Source organism: Otolemur garnettii, unplaced genomic scaffold (genome assembly GCF_000181295.1).
Source record: "Otolemur garnettii isolate 467f Iridium unplaced genomic scaffold, OtoGar3 scaffold00152, whole genome shotgun sequence".
In the NCBI taxonomy this organism is placed as follows: domain Eukaryota; kingdom Metazoa; phylum Chordata; class Mammalia; order Primates; family Galagidae; genus Otolemur; species Otolemur garnettii.
Window position 1 is genome coordinate 2,451,647 of NW_003852547.1, and position 14,833 is coordinate 2,466,479.

The following is a 14,833-nucleotide window of genomic DNA, read 5'->3' on the forward strand; positions in this document are numbered from 1 at the left end:
CAACGCCTGGCTATTTTTTGGTTGCAGCCATTATTGTTGTTTGGCAGGCCCAGGCTGGATTCGAACCTGCCACCTCAGGAGTATGTGGCTGGCGCCTTAGCCGCTTGAGCCACAGGCGCCGAGCCAAGACTTCTATTCTAAAAGTCCATGGTTCTAAATGTCTACAATTCTGAAATCCTATCCTTCTCACTATCTGCCACTGTAGCAGTCTACTTTCCTCCATGGCTGAAGGGAAAGTAACCTGATCCAAGCACTTTCTGCCCAAATCACAAACATTGGGCCCTTGTCCCAGTGGAACCCATTCTAGAAAGGCACCCTTAGAGGGTCTCATAGGAGATGACAGGTATGCAAGGTTCCTCCCTGGAAAAGTGGAACCACCGTCCTTCCACGCAGGACCAATTAAATAAATAATGGAACAGCCACCAGTGGGACATGGCTCAGATATTTAAAAGGAGCATGGAAACTCCTCATTCTGTAACTGGAAGGTCTCCAAGTATTCAAGGGGCAAGCAAATGGCAGGGTAGGTATGATACTCTGCTATTTGTATTTTTTTAAAAAGAAGGGGGAAAAAAAGGCCGGGCAAGGTGACCTGTAATCCCAGCACTCTGGGAAGCTGAGGAGGGCAGATTGCCTGAGCTCAGGAGTTGGAGAACAGCCTGAGCAAGAGCAAGACCCCATCTCTAGGCTTGGCGCCTGTGGCTCAATTGGCTAAGGCGCCAGCCACATACACCTGAGCTGGCGGGTTCGAATCCAGCCCAGGCCCGCCAAACAACAAGGACGGCTGCAAACAAAAAATAGCCAGGCATTGTGGTGGGCACCTGTAGTCCCAGCTACCTGTGAAGCAGAGGCAGGAGAATCACTTGAGCCCAGGAATTGCAGGTTGCTGTGAGCTGTGATGACACAGCACTCTACCCAGGGCAACAGATTGAGGCTCTGTCTAAAAAAAAAAAAAAGATCCCATCTCTAAAAATAGCCAGACACTATCTGTGGTGGGTGCCTGTAGTTCCAGCTACTTAAGAGGTTGAGGCAAGAAAGAAGATCACTTGAACCTAAGAGTCTGAGGTTGCTATGAGCTATGACACAATGGCATTGTACTAAGGGTGATAAAGTAAGACTCTATCTCAAAAAAAAAAATAAATAGAAAAGTAATACATAGGATGTCCGTAAAGTTCGTGTGCAATTTAAAATAGTGTGCAGGCCGGGCACAGTAGTTCATGTGTGTAATCCTAGCACTCTTGGAGGCCAAGGTGGGTGGATAGCTTGAGCTCACCAGTTTGAGACCAGCCTGAGCAAAAAGCACGAGCCCATCTCTACTAAAAATAGAAAAATTGACGCAAAAGGATCACTTGAGCCCAGGAGTTGGAGGTCGCTGTGAGCTATGATGCTCTACCCAGGGCAACAGCTTGAGACTCTCTCTCAAAAAAAAACAAAAAAAGCTGGGGTGCAGTGGCTCACATCTGTAATCCCAGCACTATGGGAGGCTGAGGTGGGCAGATCACCTAAGCTCATGAGTTCGAGACCAGCCTGAGCTAGAGTGAGACCCCATCTCTAAAAATAGCTGGGTGTTATGGTGGGCATTGTAGTCTCAGCTACTTGGGAGGCTGAAGCAAGAAAATAGCTTTAGCCCAAGAGTTAGAGGTTGCTGTGAGCTAGGATGCCGCGGCACTCTACTAAGGGTGACAAAGTGAGACTCTATCTTAAAAAAAAAATAGCATGCATTTTAAATTGCACACAAACTTTATAGATACCCTGTATGTACATATAGTTAAATACAGTTACTTATATTTGCATAAAATATGTATATGTGTTCATATGCCCATATACATCTATTTACACCTATTTATTGGTAAGTGTATTAAATATCCCTGCAAAAATGTGGAATAGCAATATGGTTACCCCAAAGTGAGGGAAGGATGTGGCAGGAATGAGACTTTTCACTGTATGCCCTTTTTGAAAATTGAACCATGTGAGTGCATTACCAATGCGATGCATTACCATTACAATACAATTTAAAAAAAAGATAAAGAACCAGGGGTACCTCATGCCTGTGATCAATCCTAACACTCTGGGAGACCTAGGCAGGTGGATTGCTTGAGCTCAGGAGTTTGAGACTAGCTTGAGCAAGAGTGAGACCCCGTCTCTACTGAAGAAATAGAAAAACTGGCCAGGTGTCGTCGCGGGTGGCTGTAGTCCCAGTTATTTGGGAGGCGGAGGCAAGAGGCACTTGAACCCAGGAATCGGAGGTTGCTGTGAGGTATGACGCCATCATGGCACTCTACTCAGGGTGACAGAGTGAACTCTTTCTCAAAAAATAAATATATAAAAGAAATAAAAAGAAATATAAAACACACCAAAAAATCTCTCATTCTTAGAGTCTTTGTCTGCCTTCTAAATTTCTATAATTCTAACACTCTGATGTTCTGTTGACTTTCTGATTCTGATGCTCTGTGCTACTACAGTTGTTTCTAGGACTCCAAGATTTTATGCTTCTAAGGTTTTATACACATTCCCCCTCCCACCCTCAGTCAGTTCTGTCATTACCAGCCAGGGTCCAGGCATCCCAGCCCAGCTGTCACCTGAGACTGGCCCTCCTACCCTATCACAACACACTGTGGGGTTCTCTCACCTCAGAGGGGGCCCACAGTTGACTAGTGCGATGGTCCTGCTGATGTAGGTGTCAGGTGGCAGCTCCCGAACTCCTGAGTTCTCATGGAATCGCTCCACCCGCTGCTGGAAGCTGATGGCAAGAGAGGGAAGAGTGGCAGACAGATGGGGCACACAGGATTGGGACCCCTCCCTGGGTACTGAATCTACCCAGCCACCATCCCTGCTGTGGCACCCTGCCCAATCTTACTGACTCCATTTCATCTCCCTTCTCTCTGTTGGATCCCAGGTCCTGATACCCCCATCAGAGCTGCACCCTGCCCTGGGTCCCCTTACCTCTGTAGAAACTCTGCCAGCCCCCCCAGGCAGCAGTGGGCCATCCGTTCCCCGAACTCCTGGCTGATGCGTGGTGCTCGCTCTGTGTGCTCCTCCAGCAGCTGCACAGGATGAGAGGTGAGGAGGGGGCCAGATCCAGTGAATCCCTTGTTCCTGCCCCTAGATGGTTGGTACATGCCCCTGCCCATGCCCTGCCCTGTCCTCTCCACCTACCTCACACACATCCTGGGCCAGGCTGCTGGGCTGCTCCTCCGAGCTCCCCCAGTGCTCCTCATCCTCCTGCAGCACTCGAAGAAGGGCTGCCCGGGTCTGAGCCTGGAGCAGGGACACAGGAGGCAGGCAGCAGTCAGGGATGGGGGTGCGGGGGGTATGCCTCCTTCCCTCTCTGCTATGATCCCCTTGCCCTTAGCCCTGAGCAGTTCTGAATTCTACCCTTGAATTTGTCAAGGTGATGGTGGAGAGAGAGGTGGAACCAGAAAACTTGCTCAGCCCTGTCATTCCTCTATGGCTGAGCTTTATATTACTGAGTCTGTGGTTTTAAACTTCCTCCACCTAATAGCCAAGGGCCTTAAGGGTCTGTTTTTCATTGTCTGATGGCTGAAAGACTCTGCTTTCAGGTTCTGCTGAACAATTAGTTCAAGATCCTCAGATTCTGTGATTCAGGAATTTCAAAGGTCTGGGATCAAAAGCTTACACATCTCTGATTCTCTGGTCAGATGTGTTGTTTTCAATGAGTCTGAGGATCTAGACAGGCTTGAGTCTATGGTTCTAGGGTTTCAGGTCACAAGGATTCTGATTTTTGTGGCTGGAGGAACTGTCACTCAGATAGGAGACACCATGGTGGCCAGGCAGGCCACTCTTGGCTGGGACAGTTCTGCTCAGGGGCATCTGTGCCCAGACAGTCATTAACTATGTTTACTGTCCGCCCTGCTAATATGCAAAGATGCTTCAATGCTATGCCATACTTCTGTCACTCTTTAGGCACATGTGAATAAACTTAATCTTGCCCTAATATTTGAAATATGCAAATATATTGGTGTCTCTGTGCCTGGGGGCTGGTGCTTGAGCAGAGATGGAAATGATCATTGCAGGGGTACGTGTCTATGGCTTATGGACAGAACTCAGAAGTTCTGAGGGATAAGGGATATGGGAATAGTGAAAGGGGGAGAGGAGGGGTCCCTAAAGCCATGGTGACCCCATCTCCCACTCCCAAACAGCGAAGTCCCAGGTACCTTAACATCTGTGACACATTCGTCCTCCAAACCCCGCAGGGTGCCAGGGGATAGAAGGGGCCCCAGCTCCCCGTTCTCCAGGGCAACCATGTCCACCAGCCCTAGGACCTCTCTAGGAGAGGGAGTGAGAGACAGGGAGGTCTGTGAGAGGTGGAACTGGTCAATCAGACCCATCCACACACTCTCCCACTCACAGCATTTGTGACCCTGGGCCACTCCCTTCCTCTCTCTGGGCCAGCTTTGCTCATCCCTCAAAGGAAGTCTTTGGAATTGTTGCTCCCCTGGCTCCAGTTCTCTGAGTCAGCTCCCTGATGGATGGTGTCCTGGCAAGACTTGTAGGGTCAAGTCCAGGCTTGGGGAACTGACACGCAAGGCTTCGCTCATGTCTGGCTTTGGCAGACAGACTCTCCCTTCCTCCTCTGCTTCCAGGCACTGCTGCCTCACCTGGCCTTGGCAGCCTCCCCAACCAGGTTTCATTCTCCTCTATCCCCTTGCATGTCTCAAACTTTGCAGTATCGTCACTATCTGCTCCCTCGTCCCATCACCCACACACCCACCAGGCTTTGGGTTGTGGCTTCCTCTCAGTCAGAAATATCATTTCCCTACAAATTGGACTTAACCCATGTCCCACAGATCCAGGAAGCTTCCAGACCTCCCTATCCTGCCTCCATCTCTTGGGTGGCACAAGAGCATCATTGATATGAATTCCAAAATGAGACCATGTGGTAGACGTTGGTAGCTGCTGCCTTTCCATTCTGCTTTTGTTGGAGGAACCACCCCCCCAACATTTCACTCTCCAATGTGTGGTTTGAGTGTTGCAAATTCCCTCTTTCTTGGAGCGGACAGGAGACCCAGCTGTAGCTAATCATCATATTTCATCCCTTGGCCATCAGGATGGGGATTCAAAGTCTCAACAGTCATAAGATTCTAGGGTTGGGGAAGGGTTAAAGGATATGTATGTTCTAGATGCTACAATTACAGAGTTGAAGGGGCCAACAGCCCTAAGGTCCTAAAACTGGTCAACAGTGTCAAGGTTCTAAGATCCAGGCCGGGATGAAGTTTAGGTTTAGGACTGGAAGGCTCATTGTTGCTAAGGTTCTAAAGTCAAAAGAGTCACAAATTCTTAAGTTTTTTTTTTTGAGACAGAGCCTGAAACTGTGTCGTCCTGGGTAGAGTGCCATGGCATCACAACTCACAGCAACCTCTTACCCCTAGGTTTAAGCTATTCTCTTGCCTCAGCCTCCCAAGTAGCTGGGACTACAGGCACCCACCACAGCACCCGGCTATTTTTTGGTTGTAGTTGTCATTGTTGTTTGGCAGGCCAGGGCTGGATTCGAACCTGCCAGCTCTGGTGTATGTGCCTGGTGCTTTAGCCACTTGAGCTGCAGGTGCCAAGCCTCAAATTCTAAAGTTTAAAATTGGATAGAGAGACAGAGGGGGAGTGGTGATAAACCTTCTAGAACTCTCAGGGTCAACTGTGCTAAAATTAAGGGTGCGTCGGGCTAAGGTTCTAGGACAGGAATGGTAACTGGGCTATAATTCTAGGACTGGAAGGATGAACAGCTGAGATTCTGGCAGTGTGTCAGTGATGCTGAGGTTCTTAGACGGGTAGGTGCACACTGAACTCCTAGGGCTGAAATGGTTAATGATGCTAAGACTTTAGAACTGGAAGAGTCAATGGTGCCAATAGGTCCTGGGTCTGAAAGGGTGGGTATTCCTACAATTTTAAGGCTGAAGAGTCAATGTTACTGATTCTAGGAGTGTAACTGTAGATGTCGCTAAGGTTTAGGTCGGGAAGGATTAACAGACAGACTATAGGAATGGAAAGGCAATAATGCTAAAAGTTCTAGGACTAAAGGCGTCTAGAGTGCTAAGGTTCTAGCCTTGGAAGCGTGGATCCTGAGTGCTAAGTGTTCACAGTGTCAAAGGTCTTGGACCAGAACGGTACTGAGGCTCTAGGACTGGAAGGGTCCACAGTGCTAAGGTGTTGGTGTGGCAAGAATGGACAGCACCAAGACTCTAGGGTTGTAAATGTCACCCGTGCTGAGGACTGGAAGGGGTGACGGTGTTAGGGTTAGAGGTTTGAAGCTGTTCCGAAGTCTTCGGATCCGAAGAAACCAGTGCTAGGGGCTTGGGTTCTAGAGCCCTCCGGGCAACCTGGCCGGTCCAGCTCACCTGGGGTACACCTGGTTGTGCCAGTGCAGCAGCGCGTAGCGGTCGGCCAGCGGCAGCCTGCGGCGGGCCGAGGCCCCCAGCCACTCCGCCAGGGCGCCGTGGTAGCCGCGTAGGTAGACGCCAAAGGCGCCCAGGCCAGCGGGATAGGCGGGCGCCAGGCGGCCCCGCACCACGGCCATGTCCTCCAGCAGCCGCGCCCGCAGCGCCTCCAGCTGCCCCGCCAGGCCCCCGGGGGCCCCGGGCGCCGCAGCCTCCAGGCGCTCCCGCGCCGCGCGCGCCACGGCCTCGGCCCAGCGGGAGCGCAGCTTGCGGGCCGCCCCGGGGCCCCGGCGCCCGTCGGCCGCCTCCTCCTGCACCAGCACCTGGCCCAGCTGCGCCACGGCTCCCGCCCCTGCGCCCGCGCCGGGTCCGGGGCCCGCCAGCGTCTCGCGCACCAGCGCCCACAGCTCACGCTGCAGGGCCTCATACAGCAGCGCCACGTCCCGCGCCCGGCGGCCCCCGCCCGTGCCCTCGGCCTTGGGCGGCCCCGGGGTGCCCCCAGACGACGCCAGCTCCTCAGCCTCCAGCTCCAGGATGTGCTCGTCCGCTCGCGCGAGCTCCCGCTGCTGGATCAAGCTCAGGATCTCCAGCACTGTGGGGGCAAGGCGGGAGGTCAGGGTTGGAACCGGGCGGGCGGGTGGAGGTGTGGGCGCGGAGAGAGGGATCGGGGAAGAAAGAAAGGTGTCAGGTGAGGGGTGTGTGGACGACGGGATGAGGAGGGTGAGGGAGAGGTGGGTGCCAGGAGTGGAAGGGGAGGTCCAGGGAGGAGGGTGGGGGAAGGGGAGAGTGGATTCAGGGGACAGAGAATGGGAGGGGGTGAGAGAACTGGCCAGACCCTGGTGGCTGGGTGGGAGAGAGTTGGAGCGAGAAGAGGCGTTCTGGAGGTGGCAAAATTACCTGGATTTGGGGGTGAGGGGCAAGGCACTAGAAGGCGCATGTGTGGAGATGGAGCCAAGGGTCTGAGAGGGAGTGAGGAAGATCAGGAGGTTAGGGGTTGGGGAAGAAGGAAAGAGGATCCTGAGTAAGAGACAAGCGTCAGGGGTCAGAGGACAAAGGAGGGTCACAGGGAGTGGGTTAGGGAAGAGAAAGGGGTCAGGAAAGCTGAGGGGTTAGGGTAAGAACGTGCATGGATGGGGCTGGAGGAAGGGACCAGAGGAAGTGGGAGGGGTAAAGAATGGAGAAGGGGGAGGACAGCAGAACCTGGTACCCAGAGAAGGGGGGAGCGGGGCTTGGAGATGGGGAGAGGATATGAGACCAAAGAGGGGGTCTTTAGGGGACTGGACGGCTGTTGGAATGACCTGGCACTCTGGTAAGTTTAAACGCTCTTCAGAAAGTGGAGCCCTGTGGTTGGAAGGCCTCTGAGTGAATGCAGAGGGAGGGTCCCAAGGCCCAGGGTTACCCTCAACACCTCTATCCACCCCCCCTCCTTGCTTCCTCCCTGGCAGAGAAACTATTTCCTGGCCAGCGCTATTTCTGCCCATCCGTTTCCAGAAGGCGGGAGCTGGCGGCACCCCCTCATCACCTCCCTGAAGTGCCCTCCCAGTCCCCAGGGAGCTGGGGCTGAAATAGCCTCTGGCCAGACTGTGGAGGGCATTAGAGGATGGAAAGGAGCTCCTGGGGCCCCCGTGGCCTCAAAGAGCAGGCCAAGGAGAGGAAGGGGCAGCCAGGAAGGGGACAAAGTAAGGGTGGGTTGGGACAGGTTTGGGGATGGCACTGAGGATGAGGATGAGGTGTAGGTGGGGTCGGAATGAGATAGTTTAGGGTCAGGATGATGTTGGTGAGGGATCTGCAGAGGGAATAGGAAAGGAAGTGAGAATGGCATTGGGGCTTGGGGAAGGAGTGTGATTGGAGGTGTGGGAGAGATGAGTTAGAAGAAAGTTGAGGATGGAAAGAAGGTGGAGACTGATATGAGTTTGGATGTGAGTGCCAGTGGACTGAAGACAGAGGCTAGGGACCAGGTTAAGATTGGGACTGGGGGTGAAAGTGGGACGGGACTGATGATGAAGAGAAGGATGGTTGAATTGGTGGCTGGAGTTGGAGTTGGGGGCTGGAAGGGACTAGAAATGGGAGTAGGACTGAATAAGGAGGTTGGAGGTGGCTGATGAGATGGGCTGGGGTTGGGGTTGGGGTTAGATGGAAGAGAGGTAAGGGCTGAAACATATTCAGACATGGGATGGGGCTGGGGATGGGATTGGGAGAATGGGACTTGAGATGGCATTGGACCATCTGGGGCTGTCAGGTGCTGGCACGGAGATGATGCTAAAGATGGCACTTGGAGAAAGCAAAGGGTTGGGGACAAGCACTTGAGGATGGAGATGGGTGGTGTTATGGGTTGAATTGTATCCCTCTAAAAACAATTTGTAAAGTCTGTGGTATTTTGTCATGGGAGCTGTGGGAAACAAAGACAGGTGGTGATGGATTCGGGGGGTGCAAGGCGGAGCTGGGCCTTGTGAATTTGAAGATTAAGTATGGATGTGAGTTGAGATAGGGATGGAGTTGAAGGTGGTAGTTGGGGAGAGGGTTTTGGGATTGGGCTGGAGTTAGGGTTGGGGTTCAGTGTAGGACAGAAAAGAAGAGGAGATTGGGGGTAGGGAAGGCTGGGCTGGGTGGGCATGAGGAGGGGTGGAGTCTGCAGGTTGGGGAGCCAAAAGGTGAAAGAGGATGAGATTGAGTTCCAGGTTGGGAAGGGAAAGAGGGTTGAAATTGGGGGTAGGGAGGAAACCTGAGGACACGGGACCAAGGTAAGTGTGCTGGATGTAGGGATGAGGCTGAAGGTGGCAGGTGGGGGGAGGGCAAGATTGGGGGTGAGGGGGAGGCTGGAATAGAGTTAAGCATGAAGACTGGGATGCCCAGGTTAGGGATGGAAATAGGCAGTGTGATTCTCCCAGGCCTGGGTTAGGGTTCCTGACTCACCTGACAAGGGCTCCTTCATCTTTGGGGGCTCCGGGACCTTGGGTGGGGGTTCAGGAGCTGCCTCACCTGCAGGCACCACTCTCTCAGCCAAGGACGCACGCCGGGGCTTGGGCCCACGCCCCAGTCTCAGGAAGGCCAGCCTCTGGGCTGCCTCCCTGGCCACCTCCTCAGCACCATGGGCTCGGGTCCCCTGAAGCCGGGACAGGAGGCCAAAATCTGCTGAGCTCCTGCGTATCCCTGGTGGCAGCATGCGGCCCAGGAAGGAGCGGGGCTGCCCATCCCCAGGGCTGCCTGCTCGCCGGCCTGGAGCCCAGCCCAGACGGAAGGGGGCCAGGCCTGCCAGCTTCTCCAAGGTGGCGCGGCGGCGGCAAGATGTCCCATTGGGCAGGGTCCCCAACTCTCCAGTCTCTTCTTCTTCTAGCCCTGAAACTTCTTCAAAGGGGTTCCGAGAGGACCTCATGGGCAGGGTCCCTGCCCGGGGCACCTTAGAGTCTGCCATCCCAAGACTCTTCAGGATGGGCATTTTGAGCAGGTGGGGACCTGGAGGAACAATAATGACCATGAATGGTGTTGGTGGCAATGGTGACATTCATGGCAATGCTTCTGTGTACAGAGTACTTCGGGGTGTGTCTATCAGGTACTAGTCTGACCACTAAATAATTCCTTCAATCTGCACAATCCTACCAGATGGTGACTGTTATTATCCCCATATTGCAGATGGGGAAATTGAGGCTCAGAAGCAAAGTCACTTGCTTATGATCCCATAGAGATTTAGGAACAAAGTGGGGATTTGTACCCAGATCTATCAGATCGCAAAGCTCAGGTTCCTCCCCTGAGAACCAACATTCAGACCCTTTCCCTGTCTCACTCCTGCCCTATCAGTGAGCTGTCAAGGAAACAGACTCAGAGCTGGGAAGGCTTTCTCCCAAAATGAGACAGCCACCAAGGGCAGAGGCTGCATGAGGACTGAGGCTACCATCTACCCAGAGATCCAAGCCAGACTCTTGGGCACCTGCTTCAATCCTTCCTCTCCTTGTGCCTCTGTTGGGGTTGTGCCTCTGTTGTCTCTACCTCATTCATCCCTTCAACAAAAACGTACTGGGAAGGAGCCAGAATAGGCAAATCCTTAGAGACAGAAAGGAGATCCGTGGTGCCTGGGAGGTGGGGGTGGGGTGGGGAGCTGGAGAGGGGTTGCTGAGGGCCACAACCTTTCCTTCTGGGGTAATGAAGGTGTTCTGGAACTAGAAAGAGGCGATGGTTGCACGGCATTGTGAATGCACTAAATGCCACTGAATCATACACTTTAAAATGGCTTAAAAGGGCCAAGCATAGTGGCTCACACTTGTAATCCTAGCACTTTGGGAGGCAGGTGGATTGCTTCAGGCCAGGAGTCCAGGACCAATCTGAGCAACATAGTAAGACCCTGTCTCTACAAAAAATAGAAAAATTAGCCAGGCGTGGTGGCACCCACCTGTAGTCCCAGCTACTTAGGAGCCTGAGGCAGGAGGACCACTTGACCCCAGGTTTGAGGTTACTGTGAGTAGTGATTGTATGGCTACACTCTGCCTGGGCAACGGAATGAAACCCTGTCTCAGTTTGTTATGTGTGCTTTACTGCAATTAAAATAACAACAACAAAAAAAAAAAAAGAAAGAAAAACTTACGTATTTATTGCCATGGGCCCAGCCCTGTGCAGGCATTAGAGGTGCAGCAGTAGCCAAAGCAGACCCAGCCCCTGGCCTGGTAGGGTTCACAGCTTCCTGAGTCCTGCCCATTCCTTCTCCCAACTTTCTCTCTCCCATCTATGATCTCTCTTTTCACCCCTTCTCATGGCCTCTCCCTGCCCTATCCTCACCCCTGGCCTCCAGCCCCTAGTCTTGGCACCTCCAGTTCATCTTTGAGGACCTTGACAGGTGACAAACCTGGCTCTCCCTTTCTCCTAACCCTTCCATGGCTCCCCAGTGCCCACAGGATGAGGTTCAAGACCCTCACCACACCTGTGTGGTCTGGAAGAGGCCTACTTGCTAGTGCTGCCCCAGACCCCTCTGGGTTTCAGTGTCTGCTGGTCCTCCATGGAAGCCTGTTTTCCAAGCTCCATTCATGCTTCAGGACTCAGTTGCAATGCCTCCTCCTCCAGGAAGCCCTTCGGGACTCCCAGGTCCCACAGCCTGCGGGATCTCTTATCCTACCCCTTGCCTGCTCTGGATTGTCTGTGGGGGGATTAAGTCCGTGTCCCTCCCCTGGACTGTGAGCCAAAGGAGGGCAGGGCTGTGTTTCAGTCACCACTGTGTCCCCAGCTCCCAGTACAGGGCAGGCACTCAAGGAATGAGTTCTAAGCAGGAAAGGAAGGAAGGAAGAAGGCAAGACAGTTCGTTCCTTGGGTGGGAAGGAGGTGCAATGAGTGGAGCTGGAAGAGATCAGGAAGGAGTTGGCCACATGGGCCTTGAATGCCTTGACAAGGGACTGAGGCTTTCCCCAAGGGCCCTGGGGAGCCATGGAAGGGTTATTTTGTAAATGATGAAATCATCCAAACATTCAGAAAAGTACAGAAAACAAACTTAATATACTCCCTTGTGCTTACAATCTTAGCTACATCTAATGCAAACATTTGCTCTATTCCCTGCAGGCTTTTGTTGTTGTTGTTGTTGTTGTTGTTGTTGTTGTTTAAGATAGAGTCTCATTATTTTGCCATGGACAGAATGTTGTGTCATCAACCCCGCTCACAGCAATCTCAAATTCCTGGGCTCAAGAGATCCTCCTGCCTCAGCCTCCCGAGTAGCTAGGACTGCAGGCATGTGCCACCATTCCCGGCTAGTTTTTTCTATTTGTAGTAGAGACGGGGTTTCGCTCTTGCTCAGGCTGGTTTTGAATTCCCGGGCTGAAGCAATCCACCCACCTGGGTCTTCCAGAGTGCTAGAATTAAAGGCAAGAGCCACTATGTCTTGCCTCTGTGCAGGGTTTTTTTTTTTTTTTTTTTTTGAGACAGAGTCTCAAGCTGTCTCCCTGGGTAGAGCTGTGGCATCACAGCTCACAGCAACCTGCAACTCCTGGACTCAAGTGATTCTCCTGCCTCCACCTCCTGTAGCTGGGACTACAGGCACCCACCACAATGCCTGGCTATTTTTTGGTTGCAGCTATCATTGCTGTTTGGCAGGCCCGGGCTGGATTTGAACTTGCCAGCTCAGGTGTATGTGGCTGGCGCCTTAGCCGCTTGAACCACAGGCACCGAGCCTGTGCAGGTTTTTAAAAAGAAAAATGCACTGGAGCCTCCCACTGCCTCCCCTGGTCCCCACTCACTCAAACTTTCTCCTAGGGAAACCAGCATTCAGAATGTGATGTCCATCCATCTAAGTGGATTATTATCCCATGCTACAGAGACTTGTATCTTGAAATAATACATGGTGTATTGTTTTCCATGGTTTCAAACTCTCTATAAATGGTATCACACTATTTGAATCCTGCAATGTGCTTTTATAAATTCTTTTGTTTCCATGAAACCTACAAAATGAGCTTCATCTCTGTCTGGCCATATGGATCTAGTTCATTTATTTTAAGTGCTACATAATATTCCACTGAATGATTCTGCCGAAACTGTGTAAATAATGTGCCAGATGTTCATTTATCCTCCTACTGCTGGAGCTGTGGGTTGTAACTGGGACAGGGTCAGACTGTGCAGGCACAGGGTTAGGGGTAGGCTGGTGCTGACAGGGTCTGAGTTACATGGGCTGTAGGCAAGGGCATCCCTCCCTGTGATAAGGAGGGCCCTTTATTCCTCCCCCATTTCAGTCCTGGATCTGAGCTGTTGCTTCTTAATCCTCCTGTTCTGGAAACACCATCTGACCGAATTTCTAGCTACCACAGGCACCCAACTCCTGGGATACAGTCATTGTGGCATACCGTTGCCTACAGCCCCCATGGCTGTGTGCAATAATACCCCACACACCACACTGTCCGCATACCAATTCCTCTGACTTTCACCTTCCAAACCGGCTTCTGTGTGCCTCTCATCAGACTGGTTCCATCATCCTCCCCCAAACCATCTTCACCTCCACCCCAACGTGGCAGGTTCCAGTTTCCCTCCAGCTAAAGTCAATTTTGTCCAAACTAGGTCTGATATTCTCCCTCCTGGCTCCAGCATCCCCCCACCCTCACCAAACTGGATTCGGTACCCTCAAATATTTCCAACACCCCCAAACCTGCCTGTAACTTTTTCCCAAAACTGACCCCGACGTTTTTTCCCTTCCTGGCTCCAACACCCCCTCTGCAAACTGGCTCTGACATCCTGCCCCTTCAACCCCCTCGTCTGCCTCCCGGTGCCCCTGACTCACTTCCGAGGCATCCCTCAAGCCCCAGCCTCCCAACCTTGCAGGATGTCTTGGCGACCAGAGCTTCCCTCCTTGGGCCCCTCCTCCTCTTCCTCACTGCCAGCCTTTCCCCAAAGCCCCAAACCCTCTGTAGAGGCCCTGACCTCTTTCTGCAGAATCCATCACCTCCAGTCCCCAGTGCCTGCATTAAAGGACTGTCCTTATACACTGTATGTCCCCAAGCTGAACTACAACCAATGCAACCCCCATTGAGTCCTTGCCCCCAGACATAGTCCTGTCATGGATCCAGCTTGTTGCAAGCCCATCCACAACTCGAGCTCCAACCTGGACCCTGTCTCCCGCTAAGTCTCCATCCCAGTTCTCGCCCCTGTTCCCCATGTCCAAGACCCCATCTCTTGGGATGGAGTAAACATCCAATGACCTCCTGGCTTTAGTGTTCCCACCTGGACTTGGACGGCATCAGACCCGATGCTATCTCATCTCTTTTCTCCCTTGGTGTTTCCAAGCTCTCCAGGCCCCATCAAAGCCTCTCTGGGCCCTCAAAGTTCCCGAGGTCTCCCCTGCAACATCCTCCTGCTCCCATCTCCTTTCTGTCCTTTTGCCGGCATCCTCCTGTGGTCAGGTCCCCTAATTGTATCTTTGCTCCCACCCTCTCCTCGGTTCACCAAGTTCTTCTGAACTCCAGTCCAGTCCAACTCTGGGCAGTGCATTTTCCCCAGAAAGACTTGGGGTGTGAATCATACCCCTGCCCCCAGCACACTCACCTCTGTCCTCCGTGCCTGTCCCTCTGCCCTGCTGCTGTCCTGTCCCCAGGCTACTTCTGCCAGGACTGCTGAGAGCTTGGATCTGAGGGGGGGCTGCTCAGAGGAGGACAATTTCCTGTCAGGAAACCCCTCCCTCTCTGGGGCCAGGGGCCGGGAAGGACTCATTATCTGTCTGCCCTTTCAGGCCAGGCTGTGGTTGGGCTGGGCAGGACGAGGCCCACAGCCTTCCTAGGCCGGAATCTACCCCCCTGCCTGCTCTTCACGCCTCCCAAGGTGACAACACCATCCTGGGCACCCCAGGCAGACACCCTGTGCTGGACTGGGGCCCAAAGCTGCTGTCCAGCCTGCGCAAGCCCTGAGGCCTTTGGATGAGGGGGTGAGAGGGGTGTACCTCTCTCTAGGGCTCTCTGCTATGGAGTGAAGACCTTAAGGAAAGTTAAGGTCTG

At 52.9% G+C, this 14,833-nt stretch overlaps 2 protein-coding genes across 2 annotated transcripts in view; both read right to left on the reverse strand.

Moving 5' to 3' along the window:
* Positions 1-6,505, reverse strand: part of EXOC3L2 (exocyst complex component 3 like 2) — a 19,366-nt gene extending 12,861 nt beyond the window's left edge. The window contains exons 1-5 of the mRNA XM_003799505.3: positions 6,348-6,505; positions 4,173-4,284; positions 3,154-3,255; positions 2,941-3,041; positions 2,627-2,737 (exon numbers count right to left, since the gene is read on the reverse strand). Coding sequence (XP_003799553.2) covers positions 2,627-2,737; positions 2,941-3,041; positions 3,154-3,255; positions 4,173-4,262 — 404 coding nt within the window. The 5' untranslated portion in view covers positions 4,263-4,284; positions 6,348-6,505. The remainder of the gene's footprint in view (positions 1-2,626; positions 2,738-2,940; positions 3,042-3,153; positions 3,256-4,172; positions 4,285-6,347) is intronic.
* On the reverse strand, positions 6,344-14,443 carry LOC111728354 (exocyst complex component 3-like protein 4). The gene is made up of 3 exons (XM_023518957.1): positions 14,388-14,443; positions 9,300-9,839; positions 6,344-6,978 (listed from the first exon to the last, which is right to left on the reverse strand). The coding sequence occupies exons 2-3, from the start codon at positions 9,820-9,822 to the stop codon at positions 6,344-6,346; spliced, it is 1,158 nt and encodes a 385-aa protein (XP_023374725.1). The 5' UTR covers positions 9,823-9,839; positions 14,388-14,443.
* Between the last annotated feature and the right edge of the window lie 390 nt (positions 14,444-14,833).